We start from the raw sequence: 23,729 nt of genomic DNA on the forward strand, positions 1-23,729 counted from the left end.
CAGAGCCGTTCAGGAAAGCTTGCGTCACACTCAGAAGGTGGGAGGCAGGGCAAAACCAGCCTTGGATTTCCGCCTTTCCTCCGTGGATATTTGAGAACCCGCTGTGGCTACAGAAGGGAGCCCATCAGCTCCTCAAAGCCACCAGGACTGCCAGCATCCCCGCGTCCTGCTCCCCAAACCACCAGCCAGCACCATCAGCCTCAGCGATGCCTTGTGCACTGGATCGCAGGGTGGCCCCAACGACTTCCAACAGCCCCGGCAACGAGTGACGCAGCCAACAACCGATCACACACGAAGGAACGAGCTCCAAGACCCAATGGGAGCAGAGCCCCCAGTCTAGAACCCCAGCCGCGTTTCTCTCTACCAACAGGAGGCGGTCCTGCCTCTCATTCGGTGGTCACGCCTGGGGAAAGGCAAGAGATGGGTGGAGCACAGGATGGAATCCAGGAAGGACTCCTGGTTCGAGAACCAAGCCCCAAAACCACAGTCAGCATCCCACAGGAAACGGTACAAGGCTTCTGCCAACACGCTGCCTGAAAATGCCTGACTTTCGTGAACCGAACAGCCATGAGGTGGGCGGGGGGCCGGACTCACAAGCTCTGGGGGGCCAGGAACAGCTTTTTGTTTCTGGTGGCCAGGAGCAGGGAAACCCATTTTCCGTACCTGCCCGCAGGGTCACCTGGGCAGATAAAGCCCAGGCAAAGGATCCCAGGGTCCTGACCAGCAAGGGTGGCGGGGGGCATCCCGGCTTCCCACTTTAACTCTCTCTCTCTCTCTCTCTCTCTCTCGGTGCCCTGGAGCCCGCGGCTTCCCAGGGACCAGACTGGTGAGGCCACCTACCTGGGGAGACAGGCCGTTGCTGACGGGGTTCATGTGGTTGGAGGACGCCGCCGGGTTCATGAAGCTGTCTGAGTAGCTGGAGAAGCTGTGGCGGGCTCCGTAGGCAGAACCGGTGTCGGCGGCCGCGGCGGCCAGCCCCCCCTGGTGCATGGTGGACGGCGGGAGGGGCTGGGGCCGGTGCACGGTGCTGCCCCCGTCTGCGGAGAGACCCAGGAGAGGGCCTGAGCCAGTGGCCCCGGCCCAGATGGCGGGCGTCCCAGGGCAGGGAAAGAACCGTCCGCGTGGAAGGCGAGCCACGAGCCTCTTCCTCCTCGTCGCCATCCAGCGGACGGAGGGGACCTCCCCTCGCTACTCAGGATGGGACCAGCTGGCTTCTGGACAGGACGCCGGGGACTAGCCAAGGCTCGACTGACAGCTAACCGACGTTCCAGACAACCTCCAGGCATCTGCACCGGCCACACAGCACAGCGTTTGGCACACGGTGCTCAATCAAAGTCTTCTAGACTGAAAGTCAGACCTCACTGGGGACTCTCTTAATCTACCCAGGCCTGTCCCGACAGCATTTTGGGGGCACCGACCACCGGCCAGGTGCTTCTGCAAATACTGTCTAAGGGTGTGAAGCGGGCACAGGATTCCCATTTTACAGATGAGGAAACCGAGGCTCGGAGGGGCCGGGCACTCGTGCAAGGCGAAAAGGCCACTGAGTGATGGGGCCAGGGTCCGAGCTGCCATTTCTCTTCCTGGCTGCTGGGCTGCTGTTCTGCTCTGTCAGGGCCCCTCCACGCAGCCTTCCGGGGGATGAGACCATCATCGTCAATTTCTCATCAAGAATTATAGGGAGGGGAGAAAAAGAATCATAGGGAGGATCCCCTGCCTCTCTCCTCAGTTTCCAGAACTCCAGCCTGCCGGCCCTTTAAGAGGGAGCCCCAGGGGCGTCATGAGTCAGATGTCGGGTAGTGGGGCTCCCAATGTGTGCCCCGGGGCGGGGGGGGGGTGGAGAGAGGAGGGGGAAGACAGGATGGAGGGAGGGGTCCAGGGAGGGATAGTAGCCTTGTCTGTCACTTCTGCGTTTTAATAAGACCGCAGCAGACGCATGTGACTTCACGGTTTGAGAAGCTCCATTCTGAACGTGTGCGGGAAGGCTACCTGTTAACCCTCACCTGGATGCTCTGTGGCCTGTTGGCAAAACCAAGAAGTTCAAAGGCAGGAACTCACTGTTCCCGTGGTAATCGTCTGTCCACGTGCAAACAGACAAATGGCCATTAAAAAGAAAATGGCCCTTGGGGGCGGCTGGGTGGCTCGGTCGGCTGAGCATCCGACTTCGGCTCAGGTCATGATCTCACGGTCCGTGAGTTCGAGCCCCGCGTCGGGCTCTGTGCTGACAGCTCGGGGAGCCCGCTTCAGATCCTGCGTCCCCCTCCCTCCCTGTCCCTCCCCTGCTTGTGCTTGTTCTCGACGATAAATAAACGTTAGAGAAATAAATAGCCCTTATTGTTCCTTCTAAGTTAAGGAAGGGAGGAATGGGGGGCAGGGCGCGGCTGAGGTGCCAGGACAATCTCGTGCGCTCACCTTGGGAGATGGTGGTGGTGGGGTAGGTGGAGTCCGGCAGCTGGTAGGGGGGCAGCGTGGGCATGCCGGTGGGCGGGAAGCCCCCTGGCAGAAGGTGGTTGAACGCTGCCAGCTGGTTGGCTCCTGCCTGCTTCCGCCAACGGGCGCGGCGATTACTGAACCAGACCTGGGCGGGTGGAGAGCAGAGAGCGGGGATCCCTCAGCCTGGCTCCTGGCGGAGAGCTGAGGCACGGCTACCACTGGTCCCCGAGCCGTCACCCTGTGTCCAGCCCGCGTCCAATCCCCGCCTTCCCGTGGCCGGGGACGGAGTGCAGCGCACTTGCGTGGGTGTGAGCCCATCGTGGCCTCACCACCACCCAGCGAAGGGATTATTATGGGATTATTATTGTTCTCCCCATTTTACGGATGAGCAAACTGAGGGGCAGAGGTAGTGAGTGACCTGTCCACGTAACGGGGCGGGTCGGAGACACAGCCACGTCTGGGCGACTCCGTGCAACGTTCTCTCCACCGCAGCTGCTCGGGGGGCGACCATCCTTGTCTTAACACACGCTCCCTCCCACCCTCTGCGCCAGGCCCCCCCCCCACCCCATGCTGGTGCCTCACGTCGGCCCAGTAGACCCAGGAGACGTGTACTCCTATTCCCATTTCACAGAAGGGGAAACTGAGGCTCACAGAGGTCAAAGAACTTGCCCGAGGCCACACAGCTATAGCTGAAACGAATCTGAGGTTCAAACTTCAATCAGTCTGACTTTCTAGGAGTCACTTGTCTGGATTTTGCAACGAGCTCTGGTCCAGAAAAGGAGGAAAAGGCTTATGGGAAAGCATATGGGCTTTGCATATGCCGTTCCCTCTAAGCCAGACCTCTTCCCGCAGCCAACTCCTGCATCTACACGGAATACTTGTTGAATGAATGAAGGAAGGAAGGAAGGAAGGAACGGATGAACGAGAGAACAAGGAAATACAGAGCTTGCTCTGGTGTTATCTTTGCCAGGACCGATGCGACAAAGCTCAGATGGGAGCCCCTCCTGGTGGGGTCCCCTCCAACCTTCAGCAGCACAGGATCACTTAAGACCCTCCCCCCACCTGTCCAGCCTCCGCTGAGTGGAGGGGTGCTTCTGTGCCCCTGGTGTCTTTTGTCTTCCAGATCCTTCTGGAGGAGAGAAGCCGCGTTTAGCTTTCTGAGCTGGACGAACAGCGCAGCCGGCTCTGACTCGTTTAGGGTGCACAGAGCAAGGAGACGAGGCAGTCCGGTCAGGAGCAACAACTGGCTCTGGAATGAAATTGCGGCCCCCGCTTCTCCCCACTCCCCAGGGCACGGAGGGCTTCCCCAGGGGCGTCCTGACCGAGGGGCTTCTGAACTGGTGGGGAATGGGCAGTGTTTCCTCGCTCCCTGCTTCTGGGAGAGGGCGTGGGGCACATTTTTGTTCCCATTCAACGTTTCCTCCTTCTACAAGGGAGGGACATCCCACATGGCAGTGACACAGACATTCAGTAACCCTGAGCCCCTCCACTCCTCCTCCGGGCCTTCTGGGCGTGTGGAAGACAAGGTCCGGGCTTGGTGCTAACTTATCCTCGGTGCCTCACTGACACCCGTGCTGAGCTTCCTCTTGAACACAAAGAAAAGCGCTTCCGCAGCTGATGTTTTCCAGCAAGTCCCCCATCAATGTTGTTTAGTCTTCCCTGATGTGTGTTTCCAGCTGCCTGCTTATGTGACAGTGAGAGACACTTTTATTTTAAAATATATTGATTTGGGGGCGCCGGGGTGGCTCAGTCAGTTAAGCGTCCGACTTCCGCTCAGGTCATGATCTCGCGGTTCGTGGGTTCGAGCCCCGCGTCGGGCTCTGTGCTGACAGCTCAGGGCCTCGAGCCTGCTTCTGATTCTGTGTTTCCCTCCCCTCAGCTCCTCTCCTGCTCACATTCTGTCTCTCTCTCAAAAATAAATAAAGATGAAAAAAATAAAATAAATAAAATAAAAACAAATAGTGATTCGGATGATACATATATGTAGCAAAAACCTTGAAGTCAGATAGAGAATGACGCAGGTGTGGGACACGCCATTCCTGATTGGCACATCGCAGCTGCCTGTGGGTCATCCTTCCCTCGGATAAAGAATACCAAAGAGAGGGGTGCCTGGGTGGCTCAGTCGGTTGGGCGGCGGACTTCAGCTCAGGTCATGATCTCGAGGTTCGTGAGTTCGAGCCCCACGTCGGGCTCTGTGCTGACAGCTCAGAGCCTGGAGCCTGCTTCCGATTCTGTGTCTCCCTCTCTCTGACCCTCCCCCGTTCATGCTCTGTCTCTCTCCGTCTCAAAAATAAAGAAACGTTAAAAATTAAAAAAAAAAAAAGAATACCAAAGAGAGTTGGAAAAGTTCTTCCCCTTCCGTCCTTCCCTATCCTTTCCTTCTCTTTCCCTCCTTCCTTATTTCCCTCCTTCTCATCACGAACCTTTACTGGGACTGTGCTCTATGCCAAGCGAGATGTGAAGGATAGAGAGATGGACGGGACTGTCCTAGCCCTCAAGCTGCCCTGTGCCCCGGGCACACAACAGACAAGGCAGAGAACCACTGCCTCCCGGGACCTCAAGTGACTTAACACAGGCCAAGCGCTTAGAACAACATCTACAACCATCATTCTGGTGGGGATTCTCTGATGGCCGAGCTCTTAGCTGGCATCCAGTGTAAGCTGCCCATTCACAGAGGGGGGCCTGGAGGCTCCAGGAGGGACAGGGGTAAGCCCCATCACCCCCTCCGCCCTCACCCCCCCCCCCACACACAGACACACCCCTGCACCAGAACCCCTGATCAGGGCTGAGTTCTTTGAAAGCAGACGCTGAGTTTTATTATCCACTTTTGATCCTTCCCACAACACCCAGCACTGGGAACACGATGCCATAGGAAGCAGCTGTTTACGGGGCTGAACATTCCATCTGGTCCTTCTCTCCACGGAGCACAGAAGAAAAGAACATGACGGGCAGACTTGGGTTCAAGTCCCGGCACTGCTGATTAACTGTCTAGGAAATTTCTTCCCTCAGGTTTTCTCACCTGGAAATGGAGAGACTGATCATACCTGCCTCCTAAGGTCATGGGGAGGATGACAGTGACCGTGTATGTGGAACACTGAGCATCGTGCCCCGCAAATGAGAAGTGTCCCATAAGCGTTATCTACTGTGAGGGAAAGGTCCAGTCCAAGTTGTTAATTAGTGATGAGTCCCTCCACTGCTTCTCAAATGGGATTCCTCTCAGGGAGGCTTCTGCTTCTGGGGGAAACACACAGGCTCAGAGATCTCGGTACTTGGGACACAGCGGATCTGTCCACCTCCGAGGAAGACGGATACAAGGTCAGGCTTGGCCCCTCGCTATTCAGGAGTGAAGGCTCCTCCAGAGAAAGGTTACTGGTCCCCAGGCACGCGTCCTCCTGCCTGATGCCCCCTCTCCCACCCTTCCTGGTGGCTTTCCGCCAGCTGAGACACGGTGTCTCCCCCGGACACTAGGGATGCCAAGTATCACCCTGCAGGCTTCAAAAGCAGGGCTGGAGCAGAGCCAGAGGGAGGCAACGCATTTGAGTTACTGGAACCCCGCCTGACACGTTTACCTGTGTCCTTGTTCATGCGCGTGTCAGCTCCGTGACAGCGGTTTCTGTCTGCTGACTCCCCGGGGCCCGCTACAGCGTCGGCACAGAGTAGGTGCTCAATAAATGAGTGCCAGCTGAACAAACTGGGGGTTTCCAGGGTGGCCAGGATTGGAAAGAGCAGGTGGAGTTTTACTAAGAATGTACCCTACTTCTGGAGCTCCTGTGTGCCAGGCACCTCCTAATGCGGAGCGTGTGGTTAAAAAACCACAGGTAAGCATTTGTCCTTAGAACAGGGTAGACTCTTCCTGTCCCCTCCACTTTGCAGATAAGGAAACTGAGGCTGCAGGTGTAAGTGCTGGGGCTGGGATTCACACCTCAGCGTCTGGCTCTGAGCCCACTCGGGACCCCTTCACCATCTCCCCGGGCCACTGACACGAGACGTCTCAGGACTGCGGAATCCCAGCATCACAGACTTTTAGAATCTGACACCCGAGACCTCAGATCCATTGCTCGGGAGGCTTGGAGGTCTCTGCCCTACCGTCCACGGCAGGAACCCTAGCAGAAACTAGGGTTTCTGGTTGATGGCACACTGTATTTTGCCTTACACACTTCCAGGAATGGGGATCTCATCACCTCACAAGGCAGCTCTGATTGTCAATAAACAAAATTCCTAGGGGCGCCTGGGTGGCTCAGTCGGTCAACGGTCCGACTTCGGCTCAAGTCACGACCTCACGGTTCGTGAGTTCAAGCCCCGCGTGCTGACAGCTCGGAGCCTGGAGCCTGCTTCGGAATCTGTGTCTCCCTCTGTCTCTGCTCCTCCCACCTGCACCCCGTCTCTCTCGCTCTCTCTCAAAAATTAACAAAACATCAAAAGAAAATGAAAAAAAAAATAAGTGCGATCCTAGAACTTTAAGGAGCCGCAGTGACCATTTAGTTCCATTCCTTTACTTATAGATGAGAAACTAAGTCTCAAGAAAGGAAACAGATCTATTGAAGGTGATACAGAGACCAAGGGAAACCTAGGCCTGTGGTTCCCAGTCCCTGCAGACCTTTATGTAGGCCTGGGGACGTTCCCCGACTGGCCCTGGTCCCACCCTCCGGGCCTCTTAGAGCAGCCCCGTCCTCCAAATCGCTTCTCTGGGCCAAATGTTCTATCATCCTGGTCTTGATGTCTTTGGTCAGCTTTGGTCATTTGTTAAAAGCCCAACGTATAATCGATCCCTCCTCTGCTGGGATCACGCTAAGTTCTCAGGCCAAGGTTGGGCACCCTCACCGCCCTGGAGGAGCCCACAGGATGTTACAGGAGTCAGCATGTGCAGGAGGCTGCCTGGGCCCCCACACTGTGGGTCTGCCTGGCCTCTGGCTGCTCCCCCTGTTCCCAGCCCCCCTCCCTCCTTGGACCTTGAGTGACACCTGTTTCTGGGTCCCCTGGGCCAATAAAAGCACTGCCCTGACAGCCAGGAAATTTTACAAGGAGCGGTCAGGCTTCAAGGTGATGGGAAGCAGCCGCGGCCGCCAGACGTGGGAATGAGAAAGCACCCAGGAATGTGCCCAGGAGAACAGCTGCAGGACGATCAGAGCGGGGGGGAGGGAGGCCCGGAGCCCAGGCCAGGCTCAGATATCACCCTGGAGAGGAGGGGAGAGAATGAGACAAGCTGGCTGCTGCCGCCTGCCCCCTTCCCCTCGGGGTCTCCCTCAAAGGCAGCCAAGGACACCCCGCTCCAGCAGTGGGGGTGGGGAGGGCGGAGGGAGGTACACCGGTTCCTGGAGCATTTAAGTGCCAGTTGCCACGGCTTTCAGGTCCCCGGCTCTGAGGCAGCTTCTTCCTTCCGCATGGAAAGACCTTGGCTTTGGTACCTGCCAGGCCCGAGTTCCGGCCCAGCTCAGCCCCAGCCGAGCTCTGCCGCTTCTCTAGGCCTGTTGCTTCTGCACCTGCGGCCTGCCTGGAGGTGACCTGCCTGACAAGGTGGCCTGACGTTCCGCCGGGCCACGCGTGAGGAGGGCTGGGGCAAGGTGGGCGCCTAGCAAAGCCGGGGTCCCCGCTGGAAGTGCCCAGTGAGCAGTCTGGGGTGGCCCCTCCCGCAGACCCGCCTCCCCCGTTTATGAGGAAGACAGGCCGGGAACGCATTCCCCCAGGAGCTAGCCATCATGACCCTCTCTCACTTCCTCCCCGACCTGGGGAGAGGAGGCCATTCCCTCCCCCGCTGGGGCCAGGTGGCAGGTGAGGGCCTGTGAGCCCAGGCAGGTGCTGCTTTCGCCGCCCTCCCTTCCCCCCAGCCCCGCCGATGAGGACCCACCCCCTTGAGGGTGTGGATGGGGGCATCCGAGGTCTGCCCATCCTTCCTCTGATGCTTCCAACCCATCAGGAACAAGCCTGCCCAGTGTGCTCACATGCTTCCTGTGATGGGAAACTCATTACCTGTCCTAAGAAGCCGGGCCCTTCAGAAAATTTCCTCCTAATCACTTCCTCCCCTCATCGGAGATTTGGAGACTTTTGTGCTTCCTGAGCCCTGTCCTCTGGCTCATCTCGGAAGGGATGACTGCTCTCCAGCAGGACCTCCCTGCAGCTCCTGGCCGCCCAGGGCTGCCCACCGCTGGCCCAGCCGGTCAACCGACGCTTGCTGCCTGCTTAGTCTGCATCAAGCGCCAGGGGCATTCCTCGTCTACAAGGTCCCCGGACCACCTGCTGCAGAACCCCCTGGGGGCCCCCTAAACCCTGGGACCCCGGCCACACCTCCAACCCCCTCCGTTCCCGCCTCTTCGATATGCCCGCCAACACCCGAGGCGCCGCCTCACCTGGACACGCGCCTCCGTCAGCTTGGTCCTCTGCGCCAGCTCCTCGCGGGTGTAGATGTCCGGGTAGTGAGTCCTCTCGAAGGCCTTCTCCAGCTCTTCGAGCTGCTCGGCCGTGAATGTGGTCCGACTTCGACGCTGCTTGCGCTTCAGAGGGAGGTCGGGTTCCGACTCCACGTCCGAGCCCTCGTCCAGCCGGTTCCCTGCAGGCAGGCGAGAGGGAGGGAGAGGGTGAGGGCCTAGGGAGACGGAGTAGCGCCACGTGCCCGCCTTCCGACCCCTGCCGCGCGGACAGCCAGACCCCTCCTGAGCACGAGGGCAAGTATGTTCCCCGCAGCTCTGCTCATCACGGTGAAGCGGGGGAAGCAACCTCCGTGCCCAACCCGAGGGGATTGGTTAAACACTTCCTGGCACAACTAAATTTTTTTTTTTTTTTTTTAATCCCCTACCGTTGGGTATTTAGGTTAGTTCCACTGACAGAGAAGGATGTCTATGACCAAAGACTCAGGGTAGTTTCGTGACGAAATACCTTTGCTGAAATTCCTAGAAAACGATATTCTCCAAAATGGGAGAAGTTGGCTGCGCGTTAGCGATACCTCCATACACCTGACTCTAAGAAAAAGGCGAGGCACCAACCGGCGCGCAAAGACGGATCCCGCTTTCGGAAAAAGCACGCATGACACATTCCGGAACACCGTGCTCAAAAGATTAACAAACGTTAACCTTCAGGGTGACAGAGCTTTTGTTTGTTTGTCTGTTTTTTTTTCTTTACACTTGTTTATAGTTAGTATTTTTAAAATGATGACCATTTAGGGGCGCCCGAGTGGCTCCATCGGTGGAGCGTCCGACTTCGGCTCAGGTCATTATCTCACAGCTCGTGAGTTCGAGCCCCTCGTCGGGCTCTGGGCTGACGGCTCGGAGCCTGGAGCCTGCTTCGGATTCTGTGGCTCCCTCTCTCTGCCCCTAACCCATTCGCATTCTGTCTCTGTCTCTCTCAAAAATAAATAAAATCTAAATAAATAAATAAATAAATAAATAAATAAATAAATAAATAAAATAATGACCATTTAAGCAGCAATGCTATTGTTTTCAAGGAAAATACAGCAAAAACGAAAGGAGGAGGGCCAGGAGAAAGGGAGGGAGGGAGACAGAGCAAATGCACGTGCTTAGGGCTGGCAGTCAGGAAGCTTAGATTCCATACCTGGTTCTGCCCCTAAACGCCCAGAACCGTGACCCTAAGAAGGCTACCTTCCCTCCTTGGGCTTCAGTTTCCCCCATTTATAACATGAAGCGTTTGGACTATGTGACTTGTGTACACAGGCCCTTCCTGGGTTGCTTCAGGATCTCTGAGTAACCCTTCAGGCTGGAAGAGACCTTACCTGATGACCTTGGTTGTGACCATGGCCCCTACCTGAGAGTCCCCACTGATTTCCACCCAGGAGCCTGGGGATGGAGAAAAAGCCTTTGCTTCCTGTGCAGAGAGAGCCCAGGAGTCTGCGGCCAGCTTACTTCTCATCCCTGGACGGGGCCATCAGGCCAGCAATCTGCCTACCCCAGGTCCAGGCTAGAGAGGTTGCAGGAAGGGCTTGGTCGAGCTCCTTGGCCTCTGAGCTGAAGACACCCTGGGGACTGAATTGGCTTCCCGACTCCATCAGTCCTGTGCCTCTTACCCATCTTGGTCCAGCAGAGGGAATGCCAGCAAGGAGTGGCCTGGCCGGGGCTCTGGAGCTGCACCCTCCGTGGACCCTGGGGGACTACGGGGAGCACAGAGGAGGGCCGGGAGAAGAGGAGACCAAGGAAGGGAGAGGGAAAGAGGAAGTAGGCGGTCAGTGTGACCTTCCTCCCACTCCTGCTTTCTCTCTCTTTCCTCTTTTGCCTTCAGTTCTCCCTCCCCCTCGCCTAGCATCCCATTTTGGGAATTTCTGGAAGCACTTCATGGTTCGTCGTCCACGCGGTCACCGGAGCGACAGTGCTGCGCCCGGGCTGCGGACACTGTGCTCACGGCGTTCAGCCGCAGTCAGGCAGGAAGAGCCTCAGAGATCATGTGAGCCCACTGCAGATGGGGGAAACTGAGTCACCGAGAAGCAGCGTGACCTGCCCAGAGTCTCTCAGGAAAGGGGCACACCGGCCTCCTGCTCTCCTGTTGCCTGCCCCCACGCCGTCCTTGCTCAACTGCTTTAAACGTCTGTTATCCGAATAGGGGTAGGCCTCGCCCACAAGGGACACCCTCCTTCCCCCAAACACCGCATATGGCCTCTTAGATGTTAGGTGAGGGGACAGGCATCCCAGGCTGCGGGAAGAGCACGTACAAAAGCCTGGCACGGCAAAGTGCACGATGAGCAACGTTGTCATGGGGCTCCATCCACAGCTGGGACGTCATCCGGTCTTGAGCAACGCTCCTCTGCCCCAGGTCCCCTCCCTTCCATCCTGCTCTCTTGGCCATTGGGCAGTCGTCTATGCTTTTGATTGGTCACTACCAGGTTGCCTTTGATCGTGACGCCACAGGACAAGGGAACCAGTGGCAGGGAAGCCCTCCCTTCATTACTCATCCCTAAAGGCAGAGACCTGGGGTCAGATCTAACCCCTTCCTCTCTCCTTTCCCGGCTGCCCAGCTTCCCGTCACTGAGAGGAGGCTGTGGGGGCACAGTAGGCATCCTGGGGCGCCTTCCCCAGCACAGCTGGGGCTCAGAGCCAAATACATCCAGTCCCAGGGATTCAATCCCGAAATGCACTGCATAACCCAGAGGGGCACCGGGAAGGGGGCCACGTGGGCAGAGTGGACGTGAAGCACATTCATTAGACACAGGCTGGATTTGGGGTGGGGGTGGGGGGGCAGCCTCCTGGCCAGCAGCAGCTCCTGCCCTCCCCCCACACAGCTGTGAGATGGAAAGGTCCCGAAGGGGGTGGGACAGAGCCCGTACAGGTGTGGGGATAGCCCCAAGACAGAGGGATATGGCGACGGGCCTTCTCTCTGGGTTCCTGGTTTCTGCTCAGGGACGTGGGGAGTCCAATCCTGAGCAGGGAAGAAACAGCCCCACCTCCCAATCTTCTGGGGGAAAAACAGCCTCTGTTTTAGGAAGTTCCCAATCTGATGGAGGAGGTACCATCCCCATTCTGGGGATTTCCCAGTCTACTGAAGGAAACCCTGCTTCCGTAGGAACTGGGGCCAGGACAGGCACAGAACACAAGACAGCGACAGGACTTGAAAGAGCCTCAGAGCCCCCTGAGAACAGAATGAATGAGGGACAGGAAGGGTGACAGGAGCCATCTGGTTTGTCAAAGCTTAAGGGTGGGCAGGACTGAGGTCCGCTCAGGACAGAGGCCAGCCTAGGCGAGGTGGATGGACGTGGGTAGAGAGTCACCGGGGAGCATCTTCCACGGCTTCTCCTTCAGCCTCTGCCTCTCCTTCCAAGCTTGCCATCTCCCACAGCGGATGACTCCGGAAGCCTCAGCAAGGCCAGTGAGGCTCCCCCCCCAATCCCCCCACTGTCAGCCCTGCCCATGTGCTCAGGCCCACCCTGTCACTCCACGAGGTTCCCTGGCCAGCTCTTGGCACCCTTAAACGGCCAAGCCGGGGCTGTCTCAGACCTCCATGCCTTTGACTTTGACCGTGAGCTTCCTCTACCTGGAACACCACACCCCCTTCCACTGGGCTCGCTCCTGCTTACCCAGCGCAACGCAATTCATGTCCAGGCCGGTCTGCACGCCCACTCTCGGGCTCTCAAAGCTCATCGGGGGACACCCAACCTGCCTGTCTATGGGTCTCTCGGTCCGACTGGACTGGGAGATCCCTGCACGGAGCAGAGCCTACGCCTGGGACACAGCAGGTGCTCAATAAGGGCGTCTTAGACGAACAGGGCCTGGCAGTACAATTACAAAGTTCCTTTGGCCCCCGACACACGGCAGCGGTCACCACCCTACGCGCGTGTGCCACACCCTACGGTTTCCAAGCTCTGTCACTGTCCCCACTCCAGACTCTCCCAATAACCGTGGAAGGGAGGCTGCGAAGAAAACCCAGGACTCGGGACTCACAGCCTAGCGAGAGCCAGCTTTGCAACAGAGAACTCCCAGGCGATGGAGAATTCCATTTCTGGGCGCGAAAGCCAACGCGGCTTGCTCTCTGCCCTCACCCCCAAACATTCCCTGCTGTCCCTTCTGCCAGAGGAAAAGACGGGAAATGAGATGGTCACAACCGCTACACCTACCGACTTTCTCAGGAGGCAGGAGGGGAGCTGACCGTCTGCAGGTCCCTGTCATCTAGATTCGAGGAAGCCAGCAGTGGCCTTGAGGTCGGGGGTCCTTCTCTCAGCTCCCCCCGACCCCCTCCCCCGACCCAGAGACGCCCTCCCACCCCTGCTCCTTCGCCCCCCCCCCCCCCCCCCGCTGCCTCCAAACTCAGCCTTTATTACAGTTTTAACATAGGCCCGGCTCGAGCTGCGGCAGAGAAACGAATCACATAATAGTTGATATGCGTTTTAATCAAGTAATTCGGGCAGAGCCGAGAGCTGGTGAGTGTGGGCCCGGCGTCGCTGAATACCAAACAGGCCTGGGCGCAGGTCTCGGAAAATGGAAAAGTCATTTACAGCTCAGCTGGGGGCCCGGCGAGCCAGGGCCATGGTGGGAGCCCTCCCGGCCCCTCCGCAGAACCGCTCAGCTGTAACCGGCGTGCCGTGCGGTGCGTGAGGCTGGGAACGTCTGCGGGAGCCCGGCCGCACACAAGGGCCGGGCAACCCGGCTGGGCCGAGGGGCAGGGCTCGCTCGGACCCCGCGTGAAAGCTCCCCGGAAGTGAGCCCCTCCCGTCCACCACGAGTGCCCCAACTTGTCTTAGGTGCCCATCCAGCACTGCCGCCCAGGTGTCGGGATCGAAGGCCCGGCCCTCTTCCTCCACACCCTCTTCCTCTGTCGGCAACGCCTCCCATGCAACCAGCCCAGCACCAGGGCCGGGGCCATCAGAATCCCTGTTGGCTCCGAAGCCACCCTGCCCCGCCCCTGTATGCCCTCTTCCTCATTCCCTGGACTCCAGCAACCACAGGCCTTTGCATAGGCTGTGCCCTCTGCTTGCAGCACCCTCCCCATGCCCCCCCCCCCCCTGCAGTGAGCAGGTGACCAGGCCAATGTAGAGCGGGCTATTTAAGAGCACAGGCTCCTGGTGCAGTTTGCCCAGATTCTGTGGATTCTGCACACGTAAAATACGGATGATGTTAGGGACGCCCTCCCCCCTTCCTTGCTTTGTATTTTTCCACCACACCTATCACAATTAGATAGGCTAACTCTTCTATTTTATGGCCCTCCCCGCATTGTCCTGGCCGTAATTAGAGCTCCATGAGGCTGGGCGGTTTCATCTTTTTTTGTTCAGTGATAAATACCCAGTGCTTGGCACAAAGTGGCCACCCAAATATCTGTTGCATGAATGAACGAACGAGTAAATAAATGAGCATACGAAGGCACAGGAAACCGTGTCAGGGACAGCAGCGCTCAGCCAATGCTAGCTTTCACTGCTCCTCGGCCTTTCTGATCAGCTTGGAAAGCCTTCCGAGCTCGCTCCCCGCCATCTGGCTCTGACACAGCCATCTCTGTGCGCTCATTGCTGGGGCTCAGCAAAACCGTCCACGCTTCAGTCCTGCTTTCTGGGAGGCCCCCTCGGTGGTGGTGGGGGGTGCTGGGAGGCACTGGAGAGGTGGGGGGGTTTCCATCTGACTCCACGTCCTACGCTATTTCTCGCCAACGAGTCAACGGGCCCAACTTCACTCTCCCAACTCTCACTGTATTAGTGAGAGTTTAGGTTCACCACCTAAACCTGACAAAACCTTTCTTTCTCCAGGAGCGTCCCTATCCGACCCCATCAGGCTGCTTTTTTTTTTTTTAACTTAAACTGCAGGTATATAATTTGCATTACAAAATGTGGGGCCCCCGTGGGGTGTTCTCTGATCACCGCTTCTCTGCTAACGGCCTGGTACTGTTCTCAGGCACTAGAGGGCACTCTTCCTACATCCCTGCTAAGAAGGGGCCTATCAAGGAAAAAGGAAATAGTAACTGTTTGAAACGGTACTGTGTAGTTAAACTGCCAGAATTCAGAGCCACATTTTCTCATGATGCAACCACAACTCTTTCTGCATGGAACCGTGAACCAAGCACAAGTCACATGTGAGAGAGAAGGGAGGGTTTCTGGAGGGCTGCAACTATCTGGGTGCAGAGAATTCAAAACTAAGGTGTCCCTGTTAAGGCAGGAGGTTGAAACTAACGACGTCACAAGGGTCCTTCCAACTCGGTCTCTTTAACCTGTTGGCGTCATATGAAGCAAATGGGGAGTTCTGGAAGGGGACAGCAGCTGTGGAGTAGGGGAGGGGAGAAGGCAGGACATTTTAAGACACTTAGGAGGGGGGCGCCTGGGTGGCTCAGTCGGTTAAGCGGCCGACTTCGGCTCAGGTCATGATCTCGCGGTCCGTGAGTTCGAGCCCCGTGTCGGGCTCTGTGCTGACAGCTCAGAGCCTGGAGCCTGTTTCAGATTCTGTGTCTCCCTCTCTCTGACCCTCCCCTGTTCATGCTCTGCCTTTCCCTGTCTCAAAAGTAAATAAAGCGTCAAAAAAAAAAAAAAAAAAAAAAGACACTTAGGAGGGTCTCAGCTCACCATCCCCTTTAACTCTCTTCCTGGGATTTGAAGACAATCTTGAAAATAATCACAGTTTTCCTGTATCTCTTTGCTGGGCTATTTCTGTCGTTTACTCACCAGCCTTCTGTAAGGCCAGGAAAAGCAATGCTTGGTGTTGAGCAGAGAACAGAGCTCACTAGGTCGGAACCTTAAAGGAAGCCTAACAACTGGGTCCCATCTTTTTTTTTTTTAATGTTTATTCATTTTTGAGAGAGAGAGACACAGAGAGAGAGCATGAGTGGGAGAGGGATAGAGAGAGGGAGACACAGAATCCGAAGCAGGCTCCAGGCTCCGAGCTGCTAGCACAGAGCCCGACGAGGGGCTCAAACTCACAAACCGAGAGATCATGACCTGGGCCAAAGTCGGACGCTCAACCGACTGAGCCATCCAGGAGCCCCAACTGGGTCCCATCTTACAGAGTGTGGCCAGGCAGCCACGGGCAGACACTGGCAGGCAGCCGGGACAGAAGCTGGGAGGTCGGGTGGGCCTGAGCTTGCGTTCGGGGTCTGCCTCCAACAAGCTACAGGTGCTGGGCGCGTTGTTGAACATCGGAGCCTCACTTTCGTCATTGCTAAAATGCGACAGTGGTGGGATGCAGGGGCACCCGTCTGAGCAGCTGTACCTCCAGGCCCGGTCTCTCTTCTCATTCGGAGAGCCTGGGGCCCGGGGGCGGGGGGTGGGGTGGGGGTGGGCCTGGCCCTCCAGACTCACGCCTTGACCTGCTGTGTGACCCTGAGCATGTCACGTGTCCCCTTGGAATCTCCATCTCCCCGTCCAGCCCCAGGAATAAGAACTCCGTGCGCCTCTGCTTCTCAGGGTGCTGGTGCGGCTGCCCGCGTGGGAGCCTCAAAACATACCACACGGTGCCTTTGTCCCAAGGATCAACTGAGGAAGGCCACGCCCCCTCCTCTGGGCCAGTTTCCTCATCTGTAAAGCGAGGAAAGTAGGAACAGAGGCGTCGGGCGTGAAGGTTACCTGACTTGCCCCAAGACAAGGGTTTAAAACGGTGCCAGGTATACAGTAAGCGCTCAATGTACGCGAGCTGTTATTGTCGCTATCGCGGCTGTCACCACGGGTGTCTGCAAACGACGAGAACTTCATCTACCTCCGTACCCTCCAGAGGCAAGCACGTTTGCGTGGCACGAAACACAAAGGCAAGGAAGGAATGCGTGTATGAACCAATGACTGCGTGAACGGCGGTCCCTCCCTTGTTCCCTTCCTTGTTCTCCTATGGCGAGCGCTCCGCACAAACCCCAGCACGCCCACAGACCGCCCGCACCCTCTTTCCCCAGGGGAGGCCGTCCCAGATGCCGGTGGTGCCCGCAGAGGAGAGGGGTGCAGCGGGCTCGGATACAAGGGCTGGCAGGCACGAACGGCCAGCGAAGGAGACAGGCCCTCAGGAAGCTGGGCCCGGGGAGGCCCGGCTCGAGGGCTCAAGGTCAGCGAAGAGGAAACAGCAGCTGGGGCCGCGGCGAGGAAAAGGCAGGCAGGCCACCCGTCGGCGCCCCACAAAGCCGCTGTGAAAGGGCCATATGCCTGAGAAGTCAAGCCTGCCCTACCAGCCTTCTCTCCCCGCCACCCCCTCACCCCTCCTCACTGCTGGAACTCTGGGAGGCACAGAGGGGTTGCAGACAGTTGCAAAGTCATCAAAGGAGGCAGAGAGGGTAAATGGCTCAGGACCCCCGGCCCCTGCCCCCCTTCATCCATCGAACCACCCCCTGCCCGCCTCCAGATTCAGCCGTGAGGAAGGGCTTCAACCTGGGGCTCGCTGGGCCCTAAGACGGGGCTCTGTGGTCACACAAAGTCTCCTGCCACAGGACTGGGGACGAAGGAGGCAGGAGAATTAACCTACACATGGCTGATGTGTTTCGGGCACACTATGTGCCTTTAGCGCCTCGAATCACAGGGTAAGGGCTGTCATCAGCCCCGTTTTATAGGCGAGGAAAATGAGGCTCAAACAGGGTAGACCAGCCCATGGCACAGCGACAGTGAAACCCAGGCAGCTGGCCCCGGAGGCCCATCGGAGCCTGGCATCCGAGGTCCTTGCCCTGACCTGGGCACGCCTTGCCCTGTGGGCTCCTTCCAGACCTTTGTACCTCGCTGCCGCCCGGGATGATGCTCTAAACCACTTCCTAGTCCCCCCATCCTGCAAAGCCGCACCCAAAGTCCCCCTAGACCACGAAGCTCTCTGTGACCGCTACACCCAGTCGGCTCTCCCTGAATGCCCGTGCTATCTGCTGCCCACGCCACCCTCCCGGCACCTGGCATCGACTCCTGCCAGAGACCAACCATTAACTTGTAATGCACATGTTCTGTTTACCAGATACACCATATCAAAGGGCTTGTAAGAGGGTTATCTGAACTTCTTGAGTGTGACAGCTGGGCCTCCCCCCATCAAACTGGGGACACCCTCAGAGAGACTGGGCCTTCGCTAGGAGTATCTTGAGGGTAGAAACTCTGTTTCTCTGTTATAACTGGGTGTTACCCTGCCCTGTGGTTCCTATCATTCTAGAATGTTCTTTTTTTTTTAAGTGTATTTATCTATTTTGAGAGGGGGGAGGGGCAGGGAGACAGAGGGAGACAGAGAATCCCAAGCTGATAGCAGAGACCCTGACGTGGGGCTCAATCCCACGAACCCGTGAGATCATGACCTGAGCTGAAATCAAGAGTCGGATGCTTAACCGACTGAGCCACCCAGGTGCCCCATCATTCTAGAGTGTTCTTTTTTAATTTTCTAGAATGTTCTTAATGACAGTCTTTGGTAGGAACTGCAGCCAAGAAACCATGCGCCTTGTCATCCCAGGCACAATCGGAAGCTGTGATTCAAGCTTCCCCAGAGTCACAGATTCTCTCTCAGGACCCTGTGCTGAGTCATTTCTATCCACCCAACTCCCGACTCTTCCCACCTCCACCTTTCTTTAAATAGGCCTCCCAGAAAATTCTATAAAACCCAATGTTCTGTTGCACGTCAAGGAGCACAGAGGAGCGTGGGCCCAGCAGGTATTTATCAGTCCCCTCCTGGGCGCCCCACAGACCCACACTGATAAAAGCGACAGCAGTGAATGTTCACCACAACGGAAACCAGCAGACATGTCGGAACCCTGCTTTTAGAGAGAGAACCACTCTCTTAAAGGTGGGCAGTGGCGTGGGCTGAGCCTAGAACACAAATATGAAGGAAGAACGGGGTCACTGGAAATGCAAGCCAGGACTGCGGGGTCACTGGGGCGAGTCACCCTAAGGGAGGCCAGCCTCGCTCCTTAAAAAGGAAAAGCTTCACCTGGGAGGCTCCCCTAATAGAACAGACTTCCCCTCTGTGGCCCAACAGGAAAGCCATCAGCCTGAGTTACTTCTCCACCAGAAATGCCAGGATCGGATGCAAAATGTTCACGCAGAAGTGCCCTCCACCCCGGCCACAGGCACCCAGTGCCCCGGCCAGATGAGGCAACGGTCACCTGGCCCAGAGACGGCTCCCCAGGGAGGCCATGGGCTGGCTGGAGAGACTGGGGGCTCTGGATTGCAGCCCTGAAGTTTGTTCCTGGCTTTGCCTTCAACTTCCTGTGTGGCCTCTGGCAAGTCTAAACCCCTCTCTGAGCACCATTTGCCCTATCCCTAAAAACCAGAGGTCCTCCTGGATCTTTAAGCACAGCCTTGAGAAGGGGACGTGGGGTCTATCTGATTTATTCACCACTTTCTACTCCCAGAGCTTAATACAGTTGCTGGTGCACAGTAGGGCTTTCAGTAAATGCCTGTCGCTGGATAAAGAATGATCAATCGATGGCGGTAGGGGCGAGGTCCAGAGGGACTGGGGTTCTAAGATGGGGGTGCAGTGTGGGGTACAGGACACCCTGAGATCCTCTGATTCTTGTGGGGGCAGGGAAGGACAGATTTCATGACCCTTATATTCTGTTTCTCAGTAGTCCTCAGGCCCTTCTTCTTCTCTTAGGGGAAGGGGTTAGGGAAGGTTTATCCCTCCCCTCCCCTCCCCTCCCCTCCCCTCCCCAGGCCAGTCCTGGGCCCCTTGCGTCTCAGGCTGGGCTGGTCGCTGGGCAGCCAGAGGCCTTTCATGGCGCATTCTCGCATTCCCGGCTGCCCCTCCCCACCCTCTCTCCCCAGCAACCCCACCCTGTCATGCTCCCATCAATCTGTGGCAGCCCAGCCTCTCCAGCTGGCCTGGCTGGGCTGTTCCCAGGCGGAGCAGGTCCACAGTGGAAGGTGGTGGAAAAATGTGGACAAATTTCTGATTTGCAACACTCTGGGAAAGAGTTTATTGCCATTGTTTGAGGACGAATGTATAAATAAAGCAAGGCGAAGATTGCAGGGGGAGGCTGATGAAAGGCAGAAAACGAGAAATTTTATGGCCATAAGGAGCGTACTCTAATGGTGATTTTTGAGGCACTGGACCATGGTAGTTACTTAGCCAAATGATCGCTGTGAGGCTGGGCAAGGCGGCTTATTTCTTAATTACTGTTACGTATTATGGCAGGCAGATACCCCAACCCTGGAAAACTTGGTCCCGGAGCGGACACCAGCTCAGAGTCAGGTCCCAGTGCTGGACTGATGGCAGGCTGATGGGAGGCACCCACCGAGAGCAGGGGGCCCCCTGGGCCTGCTGCCCTCTCTCCCTGCCCAGGTTCCCGCCTCCAGATGTTAATCGGTCCACTTCAACCTAGGTGCTGGGCACGTGCAGGTTGCGGCTGATAATGGCACAGAGTGTGGCTTCCAAAGATAGTTGCAAAAAGCAGCCAGGGGCTCATCTGGGACTCTTCGCTGTGAGTCTCTGCGCAAGATAACTCGGGACAGGACAGAAGGTGGAAGGAGACGGGCCGGGTGGTCAGAAGCGGGCCGGGGTGGGGAGGAGGGCGGCTGTGACACATGCCCGCCCTCTGTTTCTTCACCTGTAAACAAAGGGGCGGAACCAAATCACCCCCTTTTGGGTCGTGATGCCAAGATGCTATGATTCTCTTGATCTCAGAGTTGCTGAGGCTGAATTTTCAAAGGCGACCAGCACCTGCCCCACGGAATGTTTTTCTCTTACTGGTTCACCCCTGTCGAGTAACGCACACAAGGATCAAGGGGGTTACGGTTTACCGAGGGGGTCCTGTGTGCCAGGAGCTCAGCGTGCGTTACGTCCTCTCATGGAATCCTCTCGGCCATCTCAGGGGCCAGCGCTCCTGGGTAAACGCTTCCGGAAGGGGTGGAGACTTTCTCAGATGCGAAGTGGTAAAGCCTCCTTTCGACCCAGATGGGTGCCCAGAGTCACCAAATACATTTTCAAGGAAATCAAGCCGCCTCCCTAGCATCTTCTAAACCAACCATTCCCAAGCTCGGGGCATCAGGACCCCCTGGAGGGCTCGTTGGAACCCAGACTCTGCTGGGCCCTCGGTGGGAGTTTCTGATTCAGCAGATGAAGCCGGAAGATAGATTTCCACCGACTTTTTCCGTGGCGCTCATGCTGCTGGTGGGGGCCGTGCTCTGAGAAGCACTGTTCTCCAGAAATTCAGAGAAAAATAGCAAACAAACCCAAACCATGCTGCTCTGGGCAAAGGGAGAACCATGCGACTTCTTACCTATCTATTATCGGAATGGAAATGGAGGCACCGAAACAGCCTGCCTCTCGGTCCCCCCCTCCCCCGGCCCCCGAAGCCCGCACGTTCTTCACGCATGGCGTTGGTGGGGAGGAGACACTCGGCCCAAGGTGAGCCCAGCCCAGGGGGCACACTTGGCAGGTGGACTTTCTTCTCTGTGGTCCCTGCTTCTGCCACTTGCCATGGCGTCTGGGTTATCAGATTCTTGACAGGCCACAGCCCGGGGTGCCTGAAGCCCTAACCAGGGCCGAGCCTGTCCCAGCCCGTCCCAGCCCACCTCAGCCTCCGGATGCACCTGTTTCCACCCCTTCTCTCCGCCCTGGTTCCATACTTAGGTCCTCTTTTCCCTTCCCCCACCGCGTCTACCAATCAGATTCCGTCACTTGTATTAACAAGGGGAAAGAGTTGTCACAGCATCAGGGGACCGAGCTTTACAAGGCTCACCTCAGGGACTACACCTGACCCCTGCTTCCTCTGTGACCCACCTTCCAGCCTTCTAGTTTGAACGGTTGGCAGGGGCAGTATGTCTGCTCCGGAAGGATGATGCTTTTTCTCTTTTAATCTGTTTTGTTCATTGCTTTATTCCCAGCGCCCAGGAGAGGGCCTGGCCCACGGAGAGGGCTCAACACACGTTTGTCGAACGGATGAACGAATGAGTGAGAGGGGGAAGGAATGCATGGCCTCCTCCTACATGCCCAGATCCATGCAATAACTTGCAATGTTCCCACAGACGCCTGTGACAGTTTGCTCTTCAAGCTAACGTGATTACCGGTGAGTATGTTAGGGTCACCCTGCACAACCGTCTCATTAGAGATGTATTTATGCAACATCAGACACCTGGCCCCACGCTGAGAGCCCCAGCTAGCCAGCTGAACCGTTCCAAGAGGTCTGGGGGATTGACGCTCTGTAAACCAACACACGGGTACCCCGCTGGATCCCCCCCCCCCCCCGCCCCGGTCTACACCCAGATGTTTGGTCCACTCAGAGGTGGCCCAGATGCAAATGTGGCACCTTAACGGAGGCTGCAAAACAGCCCCCACTGCCGTGGGAATGATCCCCCAGCCACTCTGGACCGCAAGCATCTCGCTGCAGAGTCAGACGGCTCTGGAAGCAGGTGAGCCAGTTTTTAGAGGAGTTAAAATCCAATTTGATCCCGCTGCTTACGCCTTTTCTAGCTTGATGTGTTTTTGATAAAAAAAAAACATTTTTTTTTCTTTTGATCAATAAAAATAAAATCTGTTACTCGCACCCTGGGGCAATTATCGCCTCGGGCCCCGTTTGCTGAATCTTGATAGAATAAATGATGTTATTTTTTTTCCAAAATGGGGCCGGCCATAGGTTAGTTACGTTAACCTGCAACGATCTGGTTAATCTGCAAACGATCTGGTTCTCAGCGGGGGCAAGAGGGGTGAGGGATGGGCTCCCCGGTTCTGAAGAATGAGAGGTCCACCCCACAGGGCTAAAACAGGGATAAAGGGCGTCCATGATGCTCTCACCCGGTGCCAGGTACTGCGCTCGGCACACATAAGTGGCATCACCCCACAACACTCAGCCCCGGGCACTGATCATCAGAGCAGTTCCACGGAGAAGCCTCAGAGAAGGGCGATGATTCACCCAAGGCCACACGGCTGTATGCGGCCACGTCAGGACTGGAATTCAGGTCCATCAGGAGGCTGAGGTCATGTGCAGACCCCCTGCCTTTCATTTCCCTGAGTGAGGGCAGTGAAGAGGCCTTGGGAACCGGAGAACATCCCCACTCCAACGCTTCTCTCCGACCGTCCCTTGCGTCCCTCCCTTCTCGCCGAGTGCCATCCCGCCCCCGATCGGGACAGCTGGAAAGACCGGCACCCTCGGGCCCGGGGCTGCATGTGCTGGGAGACGACGCAGCATTCGAGATACGGACGTGGTCATCACGGGAGGGTGCGGGGTCCGGCGCTTTCGCGAATGCACGCGGAAGGACACAGGTCTACGGTCAGCCGTGGTCCTGTTGTGTGCACGCGCGTGTGCACACGTGCTTCCGATTCCCGGCACTTCCGCCTTCTGTTATAGATTTCGGAACAACGGCGACGACGACAAAATAGTATCGCTCATTGGAAGAATCCTCTGGATCCCGCAAGAGGCCGGGTGGGGTGGGGTGCGGTGGGGGTGGGGGGTGGGGGGGTGGCTGGATGATCTCACAGGCTGCACCAGATGTGCGATACGAGGCTAGGGGACCCGGTGACTCGATTCGGAGGGTCGGGGCTGAAAGAGGGGGAGATTCTGAGCCAGGGGAATGCTGAAGGGGGCCTGGGGATGAGGGAGGGGTTCATGTTGGAAGCGTGGAGCGTGGTAACCATTGTGGCGGCCGCAGGACAGGAACAAGCAAACGCCGAGCGCCCAGTGTGTGTCGGGCCCTATTTATACACTCCCTCGTTCCCGCCCCTACCCCCCCCCCCCACCCCCGACGACGGCAGCGTGAAGGAGTCACATTCTTCCCGTTCTAAAATTCAGAAGCAGAGCCTCCCGTTAGGCCACCAACTCGAAGGCACACAGCAGAGCGGAGACGCAGGATTCGAACCCAAGCCAGCGGAACCTCCCGTGAGGCGGGGAGGGGACATGCCCCCCCCAAGCCCAGGGTTTGCCCTCCCAGCCCCCTCCCACGCAGCCACGGGGGCCCCCCGGCCCAACCTCCAGCTTCTAGCGCTCTCAGGCTCGGCTGCCTGCCCGCTAATTAGATTCCCCTG

The 23,729-nt window shown here is 57.3% G+C and overlaps 1 protein-coding gene across 3 annotated transcripts in view; it reads right to left on the reverse strand.

Moving 5' to 3' along the window:
* The window catches only part of PAX7 (paired box 7), a 101,691-nt gene that overhangs the window by 40,361 nt on the left and 37,601 nt on the right, over positions 1–23,729 (reverse strand). For all 3 annotated transcript variants that reach the window (XM_053898904.1, XM_053898903.1, XM_053898905.1), the window contains exons 5-7: positions 8,775–8,974; positions 2,410–2,575; positions 841–1,037 (exon numbers count right to left, since the gene is read on the reverse strand). In XM_053898904.1, the coding sequence (XP_053754879.1) occupies positions 841–1,037; positions 2,410–2,575; positions 8,775–8,974 (563 nt within the window). The remainder of the gene's footprint in view (positions 1–840; positions 1,038–2,409; positions 2,576–8,774; positions 8,975–23,729) is intronic.

This window comes from Panthera pardus, unplaced genomic scaffold (genome assembly GCF_024362965.1).
Source record: "Panthera pardus isolate Hobbes unplaced genomic scaffold, ASM2436296v1 HiC_scaffold_11, whole genome shotgun sequence".
NCBI classification, from domain to species: domain Eukaryota; kingdom Metazoa; phylum Chordata; class Mammalia; order Carnivora; family Felidae; genus Panthera; species Panthera pardus.